General features: G+C 40.4%; 2 protein-coding genes across 2 annotated transcripts; both read left to right on the top strand.

Moving 5' to 3' along the window:
• Positions 1–8,730: 8,730 nt before the first annotated feature.
• On the top strand, positions 8,731–10,818 carry LOC103917696 (interleukin-8-like). Its single transcript, XM_009324881.1, has 4 exons — positions 8,731–8,869; positions 9,055–9,190; positions 9,992–10,075; positions 10,684–10,818. The coding sequence occupies exons 1-4, from the start codon at positions 8,806–8,808 to the stop codon at positions 10,712–10,714; spliced, it is 315 nt and encodes a 104-aa protein (XP_009323156.1). The 5' UTR covers positions 8,731–8,805; the 3' UTR covers positions 10,715–10,818.
• Positions 10,819–14,263: 3,445 nt separating this feature from the next.
• LOC103917711 (interleukin-8-like) lies at positions 14,264–17,125 on the top strand. The gene is given in 4 exon segments (XM_009324898.1): positions 14,264–14,327; positions 15,119–15,251; positions 16,358–16,441; positions 17,050–17,125. Coding segments are annotated over 4 exon segments (357 nt in total).
• The last annotated feature ends 6,007 nt before the right edge of the window (positions 17,126–23,132 follow it).

Raw genomic sequence — 23,132 nt, forward strand, 5'->3', positions numbered from 1 at the left:
CCCTTAGGGATATTCAAAACTCGACTTGACAAGGTCCTGAGCAACCTGCTTTAGTTGACCCTGCTTTGAACAGGTAGGATGTGTGTGTGTGCACGTGCGTGCATATGTGTTTGTATGAGCGTGAACTGGGCGTTCTCCAGAGGGCTCTTCTGTGAAACTGTGATTCTCCGTCTGGCTCAGGAAGAGGTACTGATGTCTGGTTAGATGATACCTGCGGTGCCATTGGACATCAGTATTTCCAACCCAGAGTGTTCATGCAATGATTTGTTGAGGAGGTTGTCTGAAATAGGGAGCGAGAAATCTCTGTTTTGTTCACGACGGCTTCAGAAAAGGGAAAACATTTTTAGTTGTGGTGATAGATGTGATGCTACTACCAGAAAAAGGTGAACTGGGGAAGTTCATGCTCTCAGGGCTGCGTTACAAATCAGACAGTGAATGGTGAGCTTACAATGTTGCTCCGTTTATTTCCTACCAGCTCTGAGGAATACCTAGTCCCTAAGGTTTGCTCCATCAGACCTCCTGGGGAGTGGGAAAGTCAGAGTTGCTTTTGGATCATCTCAAAGATTCCTAGGAAGGACACACTAAACAGGAAGGAGAAAAAAATTGTCTCAAAGTATCTCAAGTCCTTTAAGACTGGCAAATCCTTAGTGGATTTGATGGAACAGAACTTGGCCAAATGCCTCAAGTAGAACAGTAAAACTAGAATACATGAGGACAATCTTTTCAGGAGATAACCTTTTAAACCTCATCAAAACCAAAAAGTAGATGCAAACGTGAAGTCTAACCGAGAAGAAGAGGTCCTAGGTCCCTTACATTTCTCATTTACTCTCCGACAGTCTACGAGAAACTCTTCTGGAGGACATCTTACTACCCAAGGAGTTTTTGTCCTCCAAAACTGCAGAAATCATGGAGATTTTGCAGAAGCAATGGAAATCTTTTCTGAAGGATATGTGTGATTGACAAGATAAACTTTATGAAAGACTTTCAGCCAGTGTGCAGTCATGCATGCCGCTTCAGAAATGAAAATGATAAAAGATATGCTGGAATCGAAGCTTATAATGACTCTTAACGGTTCCCAAGCTCTCCAGTGGTTATTACACTTAAGAAGAATGGGGAAGGGATATTGCTTTATGTGGGTGGTTAAACGTTCGTCTCAGTGACTATCCCCAGTGCATGCCCTACGCTCATAATGGATGGTTTCCTGGTTAACTGTACTGGGATTGGATACCTCAACAGGTTGGACTTAACAAACAGGTATTGGCAGACCTTCAGGAAAAAAGCGCTGGGGAAAACCGAACTCCTTGCTGTAGGTTTATATCCTTGATCTACATTAAAGATTCAGGCATTTGGGTTTGGCATCAACCACTAATGGTCTGTGTCAACACAGCTGCTTATGCTAAATTGAAGTAGGTAAATTCTTGTATTCTAATTACATTACTTTTTATAAGAGTAAATTAGCTCTGGGCTGGAAGTAAGAAAAACAGTGATATATAAGAGTAATTTTTACATTTTTAATTGAATCCCAATGACAAATACTTTTCCCACAATAAATAGGAGAAGGTGCCTTTTATTCAAAGAGAATCCAAGCCCAGAAAGGACAAACACCGAAGCATAATACTGAAGAGAGGGTTGGGTGGGAATGGCAGAGAGAGATTAGGGCTTTCAGAAGTTCAGGACACACCTTAGGAATTCCTCGAGGTATAAAACCACTCGCAGTTCTAACCGTGACAGTTCAAGCTAGCTCAGATCGTGGTTGATGGTGGTTTGGTAAACATCAGACCCACAGTCATACGGTACGCAAATCGGTCATATAGAGACAGGATCTACCTCAGATTAAGAAGATCAATCTGGGTAGGAAGTGTGTAGGTCAGATGACAAATGACTACTTTCAACTGTCAAGTCCCTTTCTTTTGAAGAGTTAAAGAATAGCTTCATCACTTTCCCCAAAGCACCAGGGTGAACTGCAAACATACTAGAAACTTAGGATGTGAGGAGATATGATTCAGAGTACAACTACCAAGATGGTTAGACATAGATTTACACTGCTAAACGATGGTATTTTTAATTTCAAGTTCACAAAACCTGAGAAACTTTACACACAGAGTTGCTTTCCAAAAGTGCTATAATACTGCAGGCAATCTACGGAGGCTTAAAAAATACAAATTCTGTCTTTGTATCACTGGGCCTTTAAAAATCTGGCGAGCTATTTGTGAGTGCTTGGAAAAAAACAGGTGCAAATTCACAAACTGTCCCTGTCACACAAGTATTCTGATTTGCTATTACGTATCTATGAGGAGTGCGAGAAGGCAAAACAGGTCATACATAATGCATTTGTTTGACCTGCTGCTGGCTTTTGATCAGTGTTACAAAATCCATTGGAGCTAAAGGAAGTTCACCATAGCAGGATTTGCCACGAAGTCAGAATAATGTGAATTATTCCCTGGGGTTTTCAATTTGATATAGGAACAAAATTACAACATGAAATGAAGGAAAGAAGAGCAAAAGCCGGTGACAAGAAAAATTAGTTTGGTTCCCCTGAAAATCATTACCTTCCAGCATAGTGTTACCAATCAGAAAAGGTATATGCTGGAGGTGCTGCCTTTGCTCTTTTTTCTTGAGGAGCAGGATTGGGTGGGAAGAGACAGGACCTGGGGTCTGTTCCCATCTCAGCTGACTTTCCTGACTTCTGCCCGGCATCTGTAACAACTGCAAGAGGAAGCAGAATACCCAGGTGCAACTGCAACGCAAATTCTTATTTGTACCTATTAATAGGGGAAACCGATCTCTTCCACAGCACGTATTCAAAATCAACATACCACAGAGCAGAGCAAACACAAATTGTTAATCTGCAAAAATCGATGCCATGCACTCAGCAGGGCAAATATTTAACCTGTAAGTAAACCAGCAGAAATGAATTGCTGGGGAAGAGTTACCTGCTTGGAGTCAGCTAATGTTTCTGCAGTGTCTGACCAGCAGGACCGCACCAGAAGCAGATTCCTTAGGATGTGTTTGTTCCATTTTGGCCTCCAGCTTGGCACTTACTCAGGAGCATCCTCCCTCAGCTCCAGTGTCAGAGGTCTTTGTTTAAGGAGCTAAAAACTCTGTCTTGGTTTCATGTGATGTAAACATACATACATAAACAATGACGATCAGTCCCACGAGGAGCCAGCTTTCCACATAATGGGGATGGGCCCTCGTGGATAAAATGCAGACTGCAGTTCCCTTCCTCTCCAAGTTCTTCTCTCTTCACCCTTTGTTCTCTCAGGTGCAGGCAAGAAGCATACACGTAAGCCCTCTATCTCCAGTTCAAACTGATTTTTCCTCCGTACAGCTGAAACTTCGGAAATAAAAAATGCCTTGATGATTTACACACAGGAATGCGAGGCCAATGCATTCTCTTCTGTCTCCTAGTAGCTGTTGTGCTTCACATTGTCTCACTGCCTCTGAGTTCAGGACCTTGTTTTCTTCAGATTTAGATCCAATGCCAAAACGTGACTCCATTGATTTTCATTTATTCCTGATTTACAGCAGTAGGCGGATGATTAGAATTGCAATACCCATGTATTACGGGGTTGTTAACTCTGCTTTGCTTTGCAATAGGCTTGAAAACACAATAGCTTTGGAAAAACTGTCATTACTTTATCCTCCTCCCTCAAGTAGATAAAGGCTACCTAGAAAACAAACTTCTAGTTTTGGCACAGCTACGGGATAGAAACTTGCAAAGGGGAGGCCAGGGAGTAAGGGAGGGAGTGTGAGCAAGTGCTACTCCTAAGTATCTTCTCCAGTCCTTTTCTTATTCTCAACTACTGTTTCTGCTCAGTCCTGGAAGTCTTGGCCTTGTCACATTAAATAAACTGTTTGAGTAACTCTTTGGTTCATGTATTGTAATTGGTTTTTAGTTACTTGTGATGATTAATGAAACAAGGTATTTATTTAATATGAAAGTCAACACATGGTGATACCAGCTGAAATACTGGAAAGTCCCCGAGTAATCCTACTGCAATTTTTTTTCCTTAAAAGTGCAACTACTGCAATTAAACCATCAAAATGTTGCTGCATGTTGAGTAGCATGAACATCCTGATCATGCTTCAGGCAGCATCCTGTCCGTTTTCTTTCTTCTCTTCTTTTTTGTTTTCTTCCCAATGCGACTTCCCTTTCCGGAGATGACTTCATTTCCTATGCAGTTACTACATACACAGGGAAACCCCAGGAATATACAAAGGCAGATATTTTCCATCAAACCCGATCAGTAAATGGCTTTTGATTGTATTGTGAATCGGCCAAAGGGCACAGAAAGGAAGGACTGCAATTTTGGATTCCTTCATGCTGCTGAAAACTGTGAATAAAGTTCTGAGTCAACCATAAATGTTCTGCTTGAGGCTCAGGGACTTTGCTGAAGCAGAACAGCTAGCAAGATGAACAAAGGGAAATTAAGCTGGCTAACAGAAAAATCAGGAGAGAAAGAAGCGACAGCGATAGTTTTAGATGTGTTATATAATTACGTTTTGCTAAGCACTTGCTTGTGCTGCAGGGAGATCCACGTGCCAGGTCCTCTCGACACAGAACTCGAAGGTGCTTCTCCTGCCTCTAAACCAGAGATTTCATCAGCATTGTAGGTGGAAAAAAATATTCACCAGCATAGGTGTTGTAACTGTACCTCTCTGCAGCAAGAACCACAGGCCGCACGGAAAATACAGGAATAGGGATCATCATCTTCTGCACTATGAGGAAGTAGCACTGTGGTACAGCAGAGCTCTGGCTGTCATCCTTGTTCTCAGAAGACTTTGTGCAACCTTATGACTAATTAATACTCCTTTGTGAGGGCACTCGCACAGTGACCTTTGTAACACCGGCCCAGTAGGTGCTGATTCAGAAAATACAATTCACTCCATGACCAGCACTTCTAGAAGCAAATGAATGCAATTTCCATTCTCGTTAATGGTGGTAAATATCAAGCATAAACAGCTTCAGGAAGAGGGGCAGAGACAACCACATGAATTTCAGCGAGCCTTTCCTGAGAGGAAGGGCTCATCAAAATGAGTTAGGCTTTCAGAATTGCATATTAACTAAGCAAAAGAGAAAAAGAATAGTTTTGTAGAGGGCTGACCCAGACCAGGAATATAAGTACTAAACACGTATCTCAAGGTTGTATTTCTATTTACAGCCGTTTGTTCCATATCTTTCATATAAAAGTCATTCAGTGTGACAGTTGGCAAACTTAAGATCTTTGGGTTTTTGTTGCTATCTAATTAAGAAATAGTTAGGGGGAAAAGACAGATACTTACGGTATTTGTAAGTGTAAGTAAGTTCTCTGTTTGGCCCTCTCAAGTCAGTCAAGTTGCCTCAGGTAAGGTTCACGGTAGAGACTGTCTCACCGCCAAAATACAGATGACACTACAGACCCAGACTGCCAAAGACACAAAGAAGTTGAGACATTTTCCCTTTGCAAATCAAAAGTATGCATAGATTTTGGGTACAGGGTCACAGAAGTATACGAAAATAAGAGGAAGAACTTGCCTGAAGGAAATCTAAAAACTCAGGCAGGACTACCCTTTCCGGCTGAACCTAATATTCTTTAAAAATCACCACAACAGTCACTGACTCAGCTGCTCAGCTATTTCTAAATGATCTTTTGCATGTTTGGATCTAAAATTCCAGGCATGAGGCAGGATTTCTAAAGTTACCATTGAGCAATCATTGAGGGAGATGAGGACAGAGCAGTGCAAGGGGCTCCCCAGGGGAAAGAAATCCCCCACTGCTCATGGGAGCATAAGGAAATGTAAAGTTCCAGGTCACTCACAAGTCAGGGAAAGTTGGGGAGAAACGTACAGAAAATGACCTGAGAAACTCCAATTTTTTCACTCGGGAATCTCAAGCTATCTCTTGCCCTTTGCTATACCATAGCATAACTGATACAGAAGCCTTGATCAGGGGAATTAGTAGATTTTATGCCTGCGCTAGCATCTACACATTGATTTGAACTCATTTAGCACGTACCAGTTTGCCGTGTGATTTGGACAGGGACTTCTGTACCACACATCAATGTCAAAAGTTGGGTGCAGGATAGTCTGCATTCCTGTGTGTCATATATTGCTGATAAGCCCAGCACTTCTCAGAAATCTGATCACTTGATAGGTGTTAAGGCACTCTTATGCCAAGAAAATGGAAGCTTCTCAATAACTATATTTATGACCCTTATGACAAAAAAGTGTTTATTCAGCTGAAGGCTACCAGATATTGTTTACGATACTCATGTTTAAGGCTTAGGAATTATTCTCTTCAGTCAGAGACTGCATGCATTAGAAAGAAATTCAGCAGCTTTTAATTCACCTGCCTCACATCTCCAAAACTAGGTCCTCGTAAATAAATTGAAACAGCAGCTTTCGCCCAAATCACAAGAGTTTACAATAAAACATGTGATCTCTTCATTTATGGTTCATCTTTTCTGACTTCTCTCTGTAACCACAAAAGGAATTTTATCTTTGTTGAGTGTGGGTTTTCTGCAGGCCAAGTCTTCCGCTCACTACCTCTTAAATTACAAGTCAAAACATGGGCTCCAGAACTCTACTCAGTTGTTCCCATCACTCCGTATCAAGATTTGTTATACTGTAATCATTATGTCATATATGATAGATGTAAGACACCTAAGCCCTTTCTTTATATTTGAGTAGTAATGTACAAGAGCCACAAACATCTCATTTTGTGAATAAGAAGAAAGCAGAAATAAACACTTCCTTAAAACACAACAGGCAGTAGGTTTTACGCAAAGAAGACAAAGAATAACACCTTCATTGCATATACAGTGTATATATACATATACAGAAGCAATAATTTTATCTTTGAGTTAATGAAAATCATTAATGAAATTAAAGACAAAGAACAGTTTCTTGGGTTTATCTGGAAAAGAGTTCTACACTCCTCAGGCAGTGCAATTTATGCTTCCATTTTCTCCTTGTATGCAGGTCAGAGGACATTTCCATGGATACTCTAATTTGCATTTCCGTAAAGAGTTTCATGTGCATGGAAATAGTGTGTTAGGGGGAAATAAAAAGTCCAGAGATAGGAATGAACAACCCAGTCTATGCTGCTATCAGGCAACAGGACAACATTTTGTAAAAAGAGATCACCTGGAGATGTGATAAAGGTCTACAGAATTATGAAGGAGATGGAAATCGGGGATAAGGATCAATATCTAACTCTTGTTTTGCCATAAAAGAATCAGGAGGCATCAAATGAAACCAGGCTCAGAGTGGGATAAGTCTGAAACACACTCGATCTTCTCTTACACATTCCTAGACATCTGCTGATGGCCATGATTGAAGAGAGGATACTCACTAGGCAGACCTCTGGTTTGACACATAAGGGCTGTAATTAAGTGCTTATGTGCTCACGTTAGCTAATCCAGCCATGCTCACTGCAAGCTGAAAACGTACAGGAAAAACAGGTGCTTAATTCCATATCTACACATCTTATTAGGCTACTGTTCAGAACACATCCTCTAAGGCTATTTATAAACCTAATTGTGTAAATTGTGTAAAATTACAGACACTGATATATACGGTAATATTAAGTGAATTTCAGTCTGCAATACATAAATCTCTGTGTCCTTCACGATGAGCCAGAGACCACTAAACCTATATTCATTCCTATCTGGTCCTATGCTTTGTTCCTTTGACTGTCTCCATTACCTGGCAGAAGAACAATAACGGGATTCCTTAATGTTTAACCCCCAAAAAGCCCACTTGTGTCTTAGTATTATTTTCTATTGTTAATAAAAATGGTTGTGCGTCTCTGACTTTATCTGAATAATGCCCCTTCATGATCCCATCTTCACTTTTCCTTTAATTTTATCATAATCAGAAGAAATCTTCTCTTTACAGGGTCAGATTTAAATTTGCAAAAGTGCCTCAATTTATTTCAGAAGTAGAATCCTGCAGCGGCTTTTAGAATTTTCCTCTGCCCAAATTCAAAGCAGCAAACAGTTAAGAAGTTTTGGCTTCAGAAGAAGCAGTCATCCTCAAAAAAAATCCACCTGATTAGGCAAAGCAATTCATATCACAATAATATATTCCGTATGTTCTCAATAGTACAACAAAGTCAGCCTGGATTCAGTTGCTTATTTCAGTGATGCTAGGTTTTAATGTATCAACAAGTACCGTAAGTATTTCTGCAGAAGTCATCTCAGCATATAAAGAAAGATTTTTTAAAATGTAATTGCATATAAGGACAAGGGGAGCTTATTAAAATCCAGTTCTAGTACCTATCATTTCTACAAAGTATTAGCTCCTACTTCTGTCACGTCTTAAAATGAAAAAAAAATCAAAGCCCAAAGACACACAGATGGAAAATCACAGATCAAATGCCTTCCACCAGAAGTGGAAATTTACAAAGAGTAACATAATAATCACAGCAAAAGTACAAAGGTACAGAAGAAAATAATCACAAGAAATAGAGTATTAGAAAACCCCTACAGATTCCACAAAGCTAAGTACAGGGTAATTCTGTGCATATTCTATGTTTTTATATTTCTTTAATTAATAAAGTGTTTTCTGTTAATGAAAAGCAATTTCGTGGTCATCTAGGGAAAGGGGCTTACCCACTCACCCGTGACTCATTTCACAGTAGCATCTTACAGGTTTGGAGTTTCCCCTGGTATGACCCACCCATGACGCTGGAGTGCACAGGGGAGGCCACGGCACCATATAAACGCGGCAGGTCCCAGAGCACAGGCACTTGGGGCTACGGGAGCTCACCTCACCACAGAACCAGACCCAGGCGACACAAGGAAGAAACACTCTTGCATCATGATGGGCAAGGCTGTGGCTGCTGTCCTGACTCTTCTCCTGATCTCCGCAGTTGGAACAAAAGGTAAAGAAACCCTTCCAAAAGCTCTCCTAACTAATTGCTAGTGTAAATGCTGACGGGGGAGGTACTATGATGTATTACAAGTGTAGCAAATAACTATTCTAATACCATAAGCAAAAAGAACATGTTGTGCTTCCTGTGGAAACAGTGAAACAGTCCACCTTTTTTTTTTTCTTCTGGTTTTACAGGTAAGGCCCTGCCACGCTCAGCGATTGAACTCCGGTGCCAGTGTGTAGGCACCCATTCCAAGTTCATCCATCCCAAGTTCATTCATAACGTGAACCTCATCCCTAGTGGGCCTCATTGCAAGAACGTTGAAGTCATGTAAGTGCTTTTGCAAAATCCTCCTGATTACTTAACAAGAAGGAAACAGATTTTACATTGAGGATGATGTAAGTGTTCTCTGAAAGATGTAACAAGCCAGCAGGCGTGGATACTCGAACGCTCGTTGCTCTTACAAACAATATGCTACGTGTTATAAGTCGCAGCAACCAAAAAGTTGCTTTTGCCAATCTCTACTTTCAAACACACCATGCGATATTTCAACCTAAACTCGCAGTCATCAGACAGCAAATAACTTTCTAAAGCTCTGAATTCCACCAGCATGTGAGAAGAGAATTAAATTCACAGAGCCATGCTGAGCAAGTGATCAAAACATGAATCTTAACGGCTAGGTCGAAAATATGATCACGCTTCTACTTAAGTCAATGAAAAAACTACCATTAGCATACAGTCATACAATCCGGTCACAATTCCAGAACTCTTACTGTAACAATATTCCTATGGACTGGGCACTACAGTTTCTGAATCAAGACGGAAAGATTTAGCCCTTCAGTCAAACACCATCACAAATACAAAGCAAGCTGGGGTAAAAAAAGAAGCAATTTTGAAAAGCGTGAGTCCTGCAAATGATTTAATGCATTCAAACAAACAGATATGAGAAGATAGGAAACCATTTAAAAAAAAAAAAAAAAAACTTTATGTTGGGCTACAGCCTCAACGGATGCAGCTTAAAGTAAAGGAGAACATGTAAGCGTACACCTAGAATGATGTTACGAGAGAAAAGGGAAGTTGCCTTGGAATTCACTAAGTAGACCTTTTCCCTTCCTTTTTTCTCTGTTGCAGAGCTACCCTGACAGACGGCAGAGAAGTGTGCCTGGAGCCCACTGCTCCCTGGGTGAAGCTGATCATCAAGGCAATTCTGGACAAGTGAGTCATTTGTTCTCAGTGAGCATGGCTTATCAAAAAAATGTATTTTAAGTGAGCTAGCAAACATGTACAGCGTAAAGCATTCAAAAATTCTGTCTCCTCACACAGTTACTACCGTCTGTGTTCACTAACCGGGACAAACACTGTGATTGCTTTGAGCTTTAATTATAATATTAGGTTCAATCCCTTATTGTGCCACACACCCCATGTGAATGTTAGCTACACCTCTCTTACACTTGTGTAAGGCACAAGCGTATCGAAAACCTGCAGCTCAAGTGCTCAGGAAATCCAGGCATTAATCAACTGGTTTTCTCTTGCTTGCAATGGTACAAAGCAACAATCAGTTTTTCAAAAATAATGGTATTTAGATAAGCGGAGGAAAAATCAGAGGTGTCAAATGAAGCACTGAACTAGGGAAGCCCACAGTTACTGAGCACTTGTGAAAATGTCACAATGTACCAGTGTCCCTTAGGTTCAGTAACAGCTTTTAAGGCGCTTGGACACAGGAGCACAAACCCTTAGTGGCAGATTTCATTTGATCCCATCGAGTGATACCTGTTCCATGGACAAGTTCTAATTGTCTCCTTTTCCATTTTCCTTTTTTCTAGGGCAAACGCCAAACCTGAGACAGTGTCCTAAGACGAAGAAGAAAAATGTCCTAACTCTTCCAGGAAGGCAAAAATGGGAGAGACGCTCATGCAGCTCCTGGCAGCTCACCTCCGCCTGCCTCCTACATTCACACTTCTAACAGCGTCTAGAGAGCATGGATTCCCTGTTCCTGTAGTTAGCTGACAATAGTACTTTAAGTCTTTTAAAGAGGTCTCATTACGTAGGAGAGAAACCACTGACACCAGAAAAAGCTGGCAGAAAAAATGGCTTGTGAAAGGAGATGGAGACGATTCTGGAGTCATTTTTGCTAAACACAGCTGGATCAGTACAGTGCACTCTCAGCAGAGCTTTCGCTAAATGACACCTTCCCTTTTTGCTAACAGTTTAGGAAAAGACCAGCAACTCCTTCTCTCCAGGAAAGCACGGATAGGTAGGATCAACTGTGCCTAGGTCACTGCCACTCAGAGTGGGCTACTGACCGGAAGAAGGGAGCTTGCAAAATTAGGGAGCCGTTAGGGAGACATCAGGTTTTGTGCCATCATTTTCAAGATCTTATTTATTGTGAATTAGTGTTGTGAAGGTATAAACATATATTTTAATGCCATCTTTTGGTTAGAAAAAAGCACTTTATTTATTTATATTTATATTTTTTATTTGTTTACTTTTGCATAAGAATGTAGTTGGTCTTCAATATTTATTTATTTATTTATTTATTTATTGAAAATGTTTATGTACCTAATAAATGCTTGTTGAAATGTTTTCACTTCAATATTGTGTGTTATTAATTTCCTTATTGAAATACAGAACTGAAAAAGAGGATGCATTTTCTTTCATTTTGTATCACATAATGGGTTCTCAGAAGGGCAAATGGTGGCCGAGTTGTTTGGGGGCAGCTAATTACAACAGCAAATTCTTGCCTCTGGTGAGTGCAGATGGTTTCCAATAGGAGGAATTATAAAAATTATCTACTTTCTTCCTCTTTTCTTGCCAGACTCAGTGTTTTCAGAGGTCTGAGTGATAAAATTCATGGAGAGAAAGTAATAAACAAATAATGGTTAGTCACAGAAATTCCAAGGCCATAGCAGTGGTGGTGCTCAGACAGCACGTCAGCTGAGAATCTGGCACTGAAAAAGGTTTTTCATTAACTTAAATAAGCAGGGAAACCTGATAAACATTAAGGAAGTCACTGAGCATCCTCCCTAATTCCAGTGGGGAGGGAGGACTACATCAGGAGAAATCCTAATAAATAGAGCTCCGATTGCACGGCCACACATCTGCCTGTGACACAGCGATTTACAGAGAAATGGCTGGATACGAGCAACAAACACTTGAGAAAATGGGAAAGTTGAGCAAATGTTTTGGTATCTGTTTTTCTTCGGTCTTTTCCAATAAGGAGCCACTCCGTATTCTGAACAAACAGCTCATGTTTGCTCATGGTGCAAGATAAAAAGGGAATTTCTGGTACTGTTTGAGCAAGCTCTTGTGCAAGACGACAACTATTCCAACCACACTTTGCTCCCTATCCCCATCTCTGCCCCTGTCCCACAGCACTGCATTACACAGCCTGTTAGACCTCATCCCCAGAATGTAAAGGAGACAAAGTTTCGCAAGGGGACAGGTTTTGTTCAGACTCGTCTTACAGCACTAAGCCTTCCTGTTTTCCGAGTGATTTTTACAAGCTGGCTTCTTTCAGAAACCTAATTTGGAGGTAAACATGTCAGAAATATCAGCCAAGAATGGGGAGAGGTGGGGAAGAACCACTTTATATGCACGCCCATAAAAGTATGTGTGTATCCTAAAGGACTGGCACGAGTTTCAGTGCTATACAGACACTTACAGTAAGCGTGTAACTTTTGTCACCAGCAAAAGCCCAGTCAAGTTACTGGGAGCTGAATCACGGCCAAGGAAGGGCTCTTCTCATAAATTCTTCTGTCCAAAACTTCAGCAATGGCTGCGCTCTCAGGACCCAGGCAGGGCATCTGCACAGCGGCTGAACCATATCCCTTCTTTCTCCATAGGTTATCGCTCATCGGTGAGACATGATTCAGCGGCTGGCTAGAAATGATAAAACATTGTGCTTCTTTTCTTGCTTAGGAACACAACAACCCTCACGCTTCCAAAAATGTGTTTCAGTGCTCTCAGAGGCTGCTAAGAGAAGCACTGCAGCTCTCCTGACTCGATGACTACCTTTGTCAAACGTGGGCTGTTCTTGCGTGTTGTTTTTGCTTTGCTAATACTGTCTCTCCAAAGCTGAACTCAGACTCCACGAAATTACTAATTCTCCCGGCAAAATATTTTTACGTTGAGACCCTTGACAATTAAACCAGCCATGAACTAGTTAACAATCTGAGCTAACATATCCACAGTGTTGTCCTGCTCCCCAGTGAGCAAAAGCCAGACACTATGTATGTCCAGGATAAACTGCCATCTCCCCTACATACAAGACCAAGGCTCTCATTTGGCGGGCTCCTTCTTTTCAAAACCCAATTGCTTTGTTAATTTTAGTAAAGTACTGAAATTCACATGGACAACATACTTTATCAGATCACAATTTGCTCCAGTTTCTTTCCTTGAGACCACCTTTTTTTCACCTCACAAAAATAAGAAAATCCAATATCCCAATGACTAAACCATACACAGTCTACAAACAGATTCCTGAGGAATACTTGAGAGATTTCACGTTTGACGTGTGTTTATCTTCTGTTTTAAACACCTATGATTATTCTAGATGCATGAGGCTAGAAAGAAAAACAAGTAACTTCCTAAGTGCTTATTTTAATTAGGTGTTATTACAACTCTTCTTGCCAGATACTTTCTCTTTTCATATTCCGAACAAATGAAATTTTCAGAAGAGCTTAAGTGACTTAGGTGACAATGCCTCAGTCATTTTAAGCTCATCATTTCCTGTTCAATGACTAGAGAAGCTTTTCAGTACAGAATTAAGAATGTAAATCCCTTTAGCCAAACTGACAATGACAAAATCCTTTCAGAGAACAATAGAAACTACTTACGTCTTGCCTTCATAAGACACTGGCTAAATAACTTCATTAGACTCATACCAAAATATAGTCCATAAGATTGGGATGAAAAGTTCCCGTAATTATGTTGGGTAAAAGTTTTTGCACAAGGTATTTAAACTCAATACAAAGAGCTGAACAGAAATTCTACATTCACAGGGGGAAAAAAGGTCTCTTTATTTTGGGCTGGGGGGATGCCTGGTAATGCTGTATTGATTTCCAAGTGCAAGCTCAGCATTGTTGCTTAAACTAATATCCCATGAAGAAGTGCAAACAGAAAGTGACGGATAATAATCACAATGTAAAGAAAGAATTAAAAATATACAGCAGCAGAAGTACATTAGGGAATTCTGAAGTGCCACTGAACGGACTGTGCAGGGATTTGGATTTCTCACGCAACACTCTCACGTATTAGGAACCTGTGTGTACCGAACCCCCACGTTGTGCTGGAGCGCACGTGCTCAGCACTTAGGCTGCTGGGAGTGCGCCCTTCCGGTATAAAACCTGATGTGAAACAGAACCAGAGCAGGACGTCTGTCAAGAAGAAAACTGCCGCACAGCAATGGATGGCAAATCTGTCGCTGTTGCTTTGGTTCTCCATCTGGTCTTAATAGCAGGGTCAGAAGGTAAGACAATGATTTCTTAAAACTCACATAACCAATGAATAAATATACATACGCAAACGCAAGTGGGCGTATGCTATGTTAATGTTGACTTTTTCCAAGAGATGTGCATCTTCAATAAATTGTCATTCAGAAATAAAAACTATCATTTGTATTTGCATCTGTTAGGATACTGTGGCCGTTTCTGGGGGTGAAATACGCTTCTGTCAGGAAATTAGTTTATTCCTACGCCATAATACTTGCCTAACCCTAGATTTTAAGAAATTTTTGAATTGAGACAGGACCTTTTTTCTAAACGTCTCCATACATCTCTTTTCCAAATGACAACTTTCTCCTATTTGTATTTTTATTCTTGGTAGGCAGGTTGATGATAGTGCTTTCTCAAAGCAAAAATTATGCAATTTGCAGAAGAGAATAAGGAACGCGAGCAGATGATCATGGCAGAAACTACTAAACAATATGTGGACATAGTTAATGATGTCAACCTACTTTGTTCAAGTGACGCAATTTACGTGTAGAATCTGGCCAGGCACAAATGCACTATGAAAACATCTAAGTATTTTCACTTAGAGATACAGGTTTAACTTTAAATGCATCTGCATACCAGCAGCCCTGAAAATGTAACTGCTGCTGTCGAGCAGATGCAGTTAATTTTATCTCACGGTCTTCAGCAAATCAGAGCGCCTGAGTAACAAGAATAAGGCTGACAGAAGGGAATACTCTTTGCTTCATAGGAGCAAATAATGAGATCATTCATTTACCTGGACATAACTTATTTTTGTTCTACAGGTAAGGCACTGCGAAGACAGAGGAAAAAGGCTTCCAATGCCTGTGCCTAAGCACTCATTCCAAGTTCATCCCTCCCAAGGCTATTCAGAATGTGAGATTACGCTAAAGAGGACCTCGCTGCAAAAATGTGGAAATTGTGTGAGCACTTTTGCAAAATAGCATCCTGCTTTCAATAGGAGGAAGTGGCTTGGCATTTCACAGCCTAGTTACTTACTTACTTTGGGTGGAATTATATATCCCTTGCAAAGCCTCATAGACACTAAGTATAAGGTATTAGGCCTTCTATCCAAAGGAATGAGCTTATTTCCTGCCAATGTTACAAGCCACTTCCAGACAGTATTTTAAAAGCCTCTCTATGCTAATATTTTAATTATGACCAACATCAGAGGAGAGAATTAGATCCCCATAACACATTCAGGGCACGATTAATGATCTAGGCAATGAGGAATCAATCGAAGATACAATCTTGATCCCATTGACATGAATTTAAACAATTTCCACTAACTTGGTCTGCATGTGGCAAAGTTTGAAATGCCGCAAGTTACTCCCTATGTCAGAATTGCTTACTGAGCATTTTCCTGTGCGAGCAGTGTGGAACTTAAATTGTAAAATCCATGCGAGTACAAAGTAAAAAATATGGTAAGCTTCATTTAAAGTCACATCAGGAACTATTCACATGAATTGGGTCAATGCGTTCATGTAAACAGAAGGTACTTTCAGGTTTTTATGCTTTCACTGTAGTTTCATAAGCAAATAATACTTGTACGATCATACCCTCTGTGCAGCATTGCGTGTCATCCAGTTCCACCTCACTAGTAATTGGTAATTTCAGCCAGGTCTGATTAAAAAAAAAAAAAGTTTCCAAGATAATTAAGTTCCTGAAAGATCTGCTAAACTATGACCAGATAGAGAACAGAAACCAAATAAAAAATTCATCAGGCTCATTAAAAAGATTGCATCATAAGCACCAATATCGACATAATTCATTAAAAAAAACCCCAAACTTAAATGCCCAAGCATAGAAAAAGTATAGGAAAGTAATTTTTCCCTAGTTCTCTCAGAAATGCTAGCTGGAAAATACCAAACAGGTTTAATAAACAAAAGTTTGTACCATGTCCTCCAGTCACTTAATTGACAAATAGCTAAGATAAATTTCAAAACATTAGGAGAGTGAGAGGGATCCGCCTAGCCTTAACTTCTTTGTTTCTCACCCAGCCTTAACGTCTTTGTTTCTTTCTTGGCAGAGCTATGCTGAAAGGTGGCAGACAGGTGTGTTTGGAACCCACTGCTCCCTGGGTCCAGCTCACTGTAAAGGTTATTTTGGCCAGGTAAGTTGTTTTCTTTACTAGAACAGCTTCAGTTGAAAGCTGTTTTTAGAAGGCATATTTTAATCTCTTGGCATGAAAATGCTCACCCTCTTCAGGCATTAGTAATTCTTCCCAACAGTTCTCTCTAAATCTCTATTTCTGAATGCCTGAGGATTAAAATCGTTTCCTAGCTTTGCTACCTTTCCTGTGTGTTAAGCCATCCGAAAGGTATGATGCACCTGAACATCCACGGAGAGACGGCACAATCTGGGTGTGTGTTCGACACTTCCAAAAATCAAGCTCTAAAAGACTCACTTCCTCTTTCTGGGTGTAATTCAGATGTACAGCTGGCATTGCTAAGCTTATTAGCTTTCACTGCTGTAAATGGGGACAATCATGTCCGTGCTTCGCACAATTTGGACATAGGCATATGGAAGTCTTTTCTATTGGAGCCAAACTTGTGTAAACACAGGATTTTTTTGTCTTTGCACGTATGTCAGTTGGTTGGTACAGTAAAAATAGGTCATTAACAACTTGTGAGCACCTACTGCTCTCCCTGTAGCTTGTATTAATGATAATTGTTTCATTAATACATTGCTGAATTCACTTTATACTTCATCTAATTACAGGGCCAGAGACAATATCGAGTCACCAATCAAAGAAAAGTCAAGGAAAAGTATGCCTTGGAGTTTTTCAAGGATATGAAATGAGAGGAAACACTTGCTGATGAGAATGTCAAGGAGGAGACCCCCCTTCTGCTACATTACTACATTTGATTTATTTATTTTTTCCCTGAGACGGTTGCTGATTCTACTTATTTCCTTTGCTGTGTCTATCTCTAAAACTCTGTCTGTGATGGATCAAGGAGTTCAAGCTTAATGAATGTGTTTTAGTACAGTAAGGACAAGAATAAAAACCAGGAAATTAGTTACCCTTAAATGGCCTTACTTAAAGTAGAAAGGACACAATTAGTAAACACATGAATAAACATGCACATGAATAATAAGGAAGAGTCTGTGTAGCTTTGAAGGAAGTCTTCTTTCACGCACTTGTTACAGTTCTTTGAAGGTGACAACAAGCCTATGGATGTGGAAGGTCCCACAGGTATAGTCAAACTGTCTTTCTGAAGTCCTTTCACAACCCTCACCAAACATTAGAAATAATGAGGCTAAGAAAGAAGTCTTGGAAATTGTTACATAACAGGTGGGTACACAGAAATGAAGGACAGAATAAAAAGGTCAGCTTTTTTTGATAAAGGGACATCACCCCTGGATTCCTACACCAGCTTGTGTGGGGTCCTATTTGGCGTAGCGTATCCACAAGTGGTCTGGGAAGATCATTTGCTATGAGCTGAAGTATTCTGATGTTACTAAATGAAGAGTAGTAAAGACTAGGCTCAACTATAAAGAACTGCAAAAGGACCTTAGGAGACTCATTGATTAGGCAATAAACTACCAGGTGAAATTCACTGCAGGAAGTAGCCAAAGTGATTGACATAGGTGATATTTACAAAGCTCATGTAAAAATGAGGCATTCTAGGCTGACCATTAGCACATAAGAGAGAGATCCTGGGATTATGCTAGTTGTACGATAGGAATATCAGATCAGGGCTCAGCATTGAAAAAAACTTCAGAACCAAACAAAAAAAACCCCAGAAACCCAACCCATCCAAACATGCTGTCAGGAGTTACTAGGGCAAGAATAAGAACCAACTACTAAAATTTGTTATGCCACTGTGTAATTGCAAGATTCACCCACATGCAGAGCACTGTGCAGCCCCTGGCTCCCATCTTCCAAGAAGACAGAGTGGTGTTAGGAAAGGTTGAAGGTAATGCAACAAAGATGAACAAATGCTCCATACAAGAAGCGATGAAGCAAACCAGATCTCTTTCTTTCAAAAGTGAGATACCTCTGGGTGGCCATGAAAGAAGTGAACTCACACCCATTTCCCCATGAAAGAACCATCTTTGAGAACGTGGCAGAGATCCTCCACCAGCCGCTCCTGACAGCTGTAGCAATGTGTTCTACAAAGACCAAAGATTACTTAATTTTCTATGAGTACCCAGAAAATAATTTTTTTGGCAGCGTATCTTTAAAACGGTCTATGAGACATGCCACTCACTGGAATGGGAAATGCTGATTAAAATGTGACTGACTGAACGAAATAGAGTGTTTACAAGTGACTTCAGCTAAACAGTATTTGACTGGGTGTACCTGCAGCACAGCTGCAAGCAAGTAAGCACGGCCTGACACCTGAACTACCACCTGTGAGGTGCTTCGCTATGTCTCATCAACAGCTCTAAGTCACTGCCAGCCTCGGGGTAGCCTCATGAGTATGAGTTAATGGCTTTCAGAAGGAAGCAGCTAAAATTAGAGATACTAAATTACCCGTGTTATTTCTGACATGACATTTATTGTGCTGTAGTTTCGACTTACAGATAGGAAGATGCAGGCAGAGACACATATATACATATGTACAAAAAGAAGGTTAGAAGTCATATTTCTGAAGAAAAAACCACATTATTTATTTTAATATAACATGAAATATTTTGCAATTTTTTTCTCTCACATTAGTTCTACCCGATACTATAATAGACCACATTTTTGGCTTTGCAAAAGGATTTTGCAGCTTACATATTTATTATGTCAAATGTTACTGCTCAAGGGTCCAGGAGACTGCTTATAAGACTAAACATCAGTTTAATGCGTTAAGTCCCATTGCATTTACTGTTAATTTCTTTCTACAGTCAAAAACGGTGTTAAAGATGTTTTCTCTTAATGATTTGCTACACATCAGGTATGCCTGGCAATATAAACCTAGTTTCTGAGGATAGAAAGCGCTAAAGTGCAGATTCTAGCAGCAATCACCAGACCAGAGATATGTGGTCAGAGCAATGGAGGACCACAGGGGAAAATACCACGACTGCCCTGTGGAGTTTGATCTTCTGAGCCCCAGGATGGGAGAGAGGGGTTTGGGGGATAGCCGCAGGCTAGACAGAACATCGGACTGCAAACAGACATGTAGGAAACTCTCAGGACAGTCTCGTTCTTGATAGGGAATGACCTCCACTGGCACCCCCAAACAGAGCAAGTCTGGATTCCAATTGAATTGTTAAGCTGGCTATATAAGCAAGTTTATATATAACAGCTTTTATGCAAAACAGGTCTCATTTCTAGTACTAAAAGGTATATTTTTATTCAAGATTCAGATGTTCCCATTTTTGCACTTCTTTTACAGGCAGGCTATCTGCCTACGTTCACTTGAGTGCTACAGAGAAACTCTCCATCTCTATGCGTACCCTGCTGCGATTGCACTGCCAGGAAGTGTTCAGGCTAACATCTGCCAAGCTGCATTGGCTGTAGTTTAAGCAGACAGTAAGATAACACCAAGCGACATTTTAAGAGTCAGAGATGAATGCATGATGTATATTATGTCTACTGACCACTTCTACTTTAATCAAAAGTTCCCAGCACAAACTTCTTAAGACTTACCATGTGTTTCCTCCTGCCACTTCCATATCTTACTTCCACAGCCAGAAAATGCTTCCTGCCAAACTCACAAAAGGGAAATGCAACTCAAGCAGTAAACACAGCCCTCACAGAGCAGGTAAAACCTCAGCTGCTGGTCCCTAACAATTCTCTAGTTGCACTTAGTATCATCTCCTCTGTTAATACCAGGTAGATCGAACTTATTTTAATACGAATATTTGTTAATATTTGATAATATTTTATGTTAATATTATAATGAATATTAATGCGTCATTTTCTAGTATTACTAGATACCTTCCATTAATACTGTCAATGACTTTTCATATTGAATTGGATCAAATTAAACATTTCATTTAACCCACCACAATTTTTTAACTGAAAGCTACAATACAGTATTGACTGTTTTCAAGCAGAGCTGAAACATATATCAGAAATAAATATGCAGTCACATAAATACATACTTATACTATTATATTTATAAATACATAAATTAAAAGGCAAATCAACTAAAAAGCTGTACTGTTATTTTATGATTCCAGAGGGATTCAGGAAAGTCCAGCACTTACTGTGATCTGACTAAGGGTACGTAACCATCTATATTTAGACACTGAAGTCCGAAAAAAATCACAAACTGACCTAAGCTTTTCTCCTTTCTTTGCTATCGCTTCCTCATATAGCAAGTCAAAAACCAGATGTTTAGGAGACTCTCTGCTTTTTACATATCTGCTCCCTACGCTCTGCCTCACGCTAAACTTCCACAAGTGTTTGCACAACATTGTGCCCACTTTCTGAGCAGCGGAAGGAATTATTTCCCAGCCCCTGTATTTGCCCCTTCTGCTCTCGGCAGGTCAAGTGGAACGGCAGGTGAATTCCAAGCCCTTTGTGGAGAAAAGGAGGTGGCTTCAGAAGACAGAGTGGGATTTTTTCCCTGGGGAACAAGAGTAGGCTGGTAGAGAGGACGCACAGGAGACAGGAGTTGACAGACTTCGGCTTGCACAGGCTGAACCCTCATTCCAGTGAAAGCTTTGTCTCCTGGGCTTTTGGGGTCTTGTGTGCACAACTTCTCAAGTGAGAGGTTTAAATTTGTCTAAAACAACACAGATTCTTAATTTTCTTAGAGAGGGTAACTTTATCAGCCCAGAGGCTGGAGCATTCCTCTGGAACTGGGACAACTCAAAACAGTAAGGGACTGCAGCCCAGCTCTCCCCCAACCCTCATGATGGTCTTGGTCACCAGAGTACACATGAATCCCCCTCACTGTGTCCTTTGTCTTTGGGTGTCCTTTGCTACATGCAAAGACTCTAAACGATCCCAGTCAAGATCCCAAAAGACTCCCTTTTGACTTTTGTGTTCATTAGACAAGGCAATGAGTCATGAAAAAGAAAAACCACTAGTTTCCATCCTGCCGCACGGAGAACACATCCTATACCCTGCCTTAAAAGACATGCAAAGGAAGTATTTACTTCCCTTTTCAGCAGTCTTTCAGTAATCGGATTATTGCATAACTGTTGTTTTGTCCGTTACGAGCGTGCTTTTAACAGGGTGAAGTACGGAAGGTCTCTGCTTGCAGCGGTATCAGCTCACTCGGTGACGTTATCCTTCAAAAGGAGCAGCAATTCAATTTGCACAAGTCATCTCTGATGGCTGGTGGGAAAACACATGCTGCCAAAATCAGATAATGGATTTGGCATTCCCATAGGCGGGGGCTGGGACGAGATCCGGGGCAAAGTATTGAAGGGATGCAGGGAGAACTTGGGCGAAGCACGGCACACCCAGGAACAGAGGTTCAGGGTGCCTGGCCTTCGGGCTCGATCTCATGTCTCAACCAATTTATGCCACTATCGTCTCTATTACACCCCCTTCACATAGTCCCGATGAAACTGTGTCACATCAGAGAAAAAGCGGAGGTAGAGGAGATGCTTTAGCTCTCAGAAAACATAGTGGATTTTTATTTCATTACAAACATCCTGCTCTTTTAGACAGATACTTACTCTTAGCTCAGGGGCAGGGTTAATCATATAGTGGAGTTGGCTCTTGGCTTCACTTTTGTCCTGGGGATTTCTGCAGAGCAGATTTCTGCCACGCTCAGGAAGTAGCTGAGTCTAGTGATAAGGAGAACAAGCAGTCATTGGTTTTACTTGGGGATTTGCAGGGGAATTTTCTTTTTTTGCCTCGGACATGAATGACATTTCAGCGCACACCAAAATTAGATAATAAAGCTGCAAATAGTAACTAAGAAAAGTGGGATCTCTAGTCAAATTTTAATTGCCCTGTGTGCATGCATACATATGTAGAGACACATGGAGAAAGAGAGAGAACCTAAAAGAAAAGAATCAGCAAAACCTCGTTCCAAGTAAACTGGTTAAAGCTCCAACATCTACAATCTGATGCCCGTTAGTTTAACATAACGTATACAGCGTAATACAACATAAACAATAAAACATAACCTTCAGTGCCTGCTAAAATCCTCTCCTTTTTCACGCCTTCAGAGAACTAAATGTATTTTTCAGTAAAGCTCTCTAAGACATACAGCTAAGGAGAAGCACCATTAGGAGCCAGAATCAGTATCTTTTGTTGACTCAGTACTCAATAAGAGGTAGGAGACACAAACGTGGTGATATCTTTTCCTGGGCCAGCAGACACAGTAATGGGAAACAGATGAATTTTCATCACAAAGTTCCTTTTATCAAGTAAGTTAATGACAAATGGTACACAGTAAACCATAATAAAATATGGGCAAACTATTAAATTATTACTATAAATAAATTATAATGCTTTACATGCTAAAGATAAATGAGTTTTTACAAACTCCTCAGAGTTGGGGAGAAGTACCTCTATAAATCCACAAATCACAGAAACATGAAGCTTTGAGGTTGGAGATGTCAAGCAGCAAAAGACATCATGGTCAAAAGGACAATGTTTTTATGGCACCGAAACACAATGGCTTCTCCTAAACACACGAACTCCAGATGGGTTAAAAAACCAAATCTTCATGTAAGCAACAGATCAGCATTTGAGCCCAAGTCTTCCCTTGAAATTGTCTCCCTCACAAGGTAATATCTCTACCAGCCACAGCAAATAAACACCCAGCATTCATGCGACGAGGTTCTTTAACAGAAATGTCTATAGCAGTGCCATAATACTTCATGTTATTTCCCTTTGCTAAGACCTAGGGTTACGGTCACTGAAAAAGATTACAGAAAAGACTTGTTAAAATATCTAG

This window comes from Pygoscelis adeliae, unplaced genomic scaffold (genome assembly GCF_000699105.1).
Source record: "Pygoscelis adeliae isolate BGI_AS28 unplaced genomic scaffold, ASM69910v1 Scaffold316, whole genome shotgun sequence".
Classification (NCBI taxonomy): Eukaryota; Metazoa; Chordata; class Aves; order Sphenisciformes; family Spheniscidae; genus Pygoscelis; species Pygoscelis adeliae.

What these genes read in the sequence shown, in the direction of transcription:
- LOC103917696 (XM_009324881.1), top strand. Translation starts at nt 8,806, where the DNA reads ATGATGGGCAAGGCTGTGGCTGCTGTCCTGACTCTTCTCCTGATCTCC. An exon ending in CTCCGCAGTTGGAACAAAAG is followed by an intron (nt 8,870 to 9,054) that starts GTAAAGAAACCC and finishes CTGGTTTTACAG; the next exon opens with GTAAGGCCCTGCCACGCTCA. An exon ending in ATCAAGGCAATTCTGGACAA is followed by an intron (nt 10,076 to 10,683) that starts GTGAGTCATTTG and finishes CCTTTTTTCTAG; the next exon opens with GGCAAACGCCAAACCTGAGA.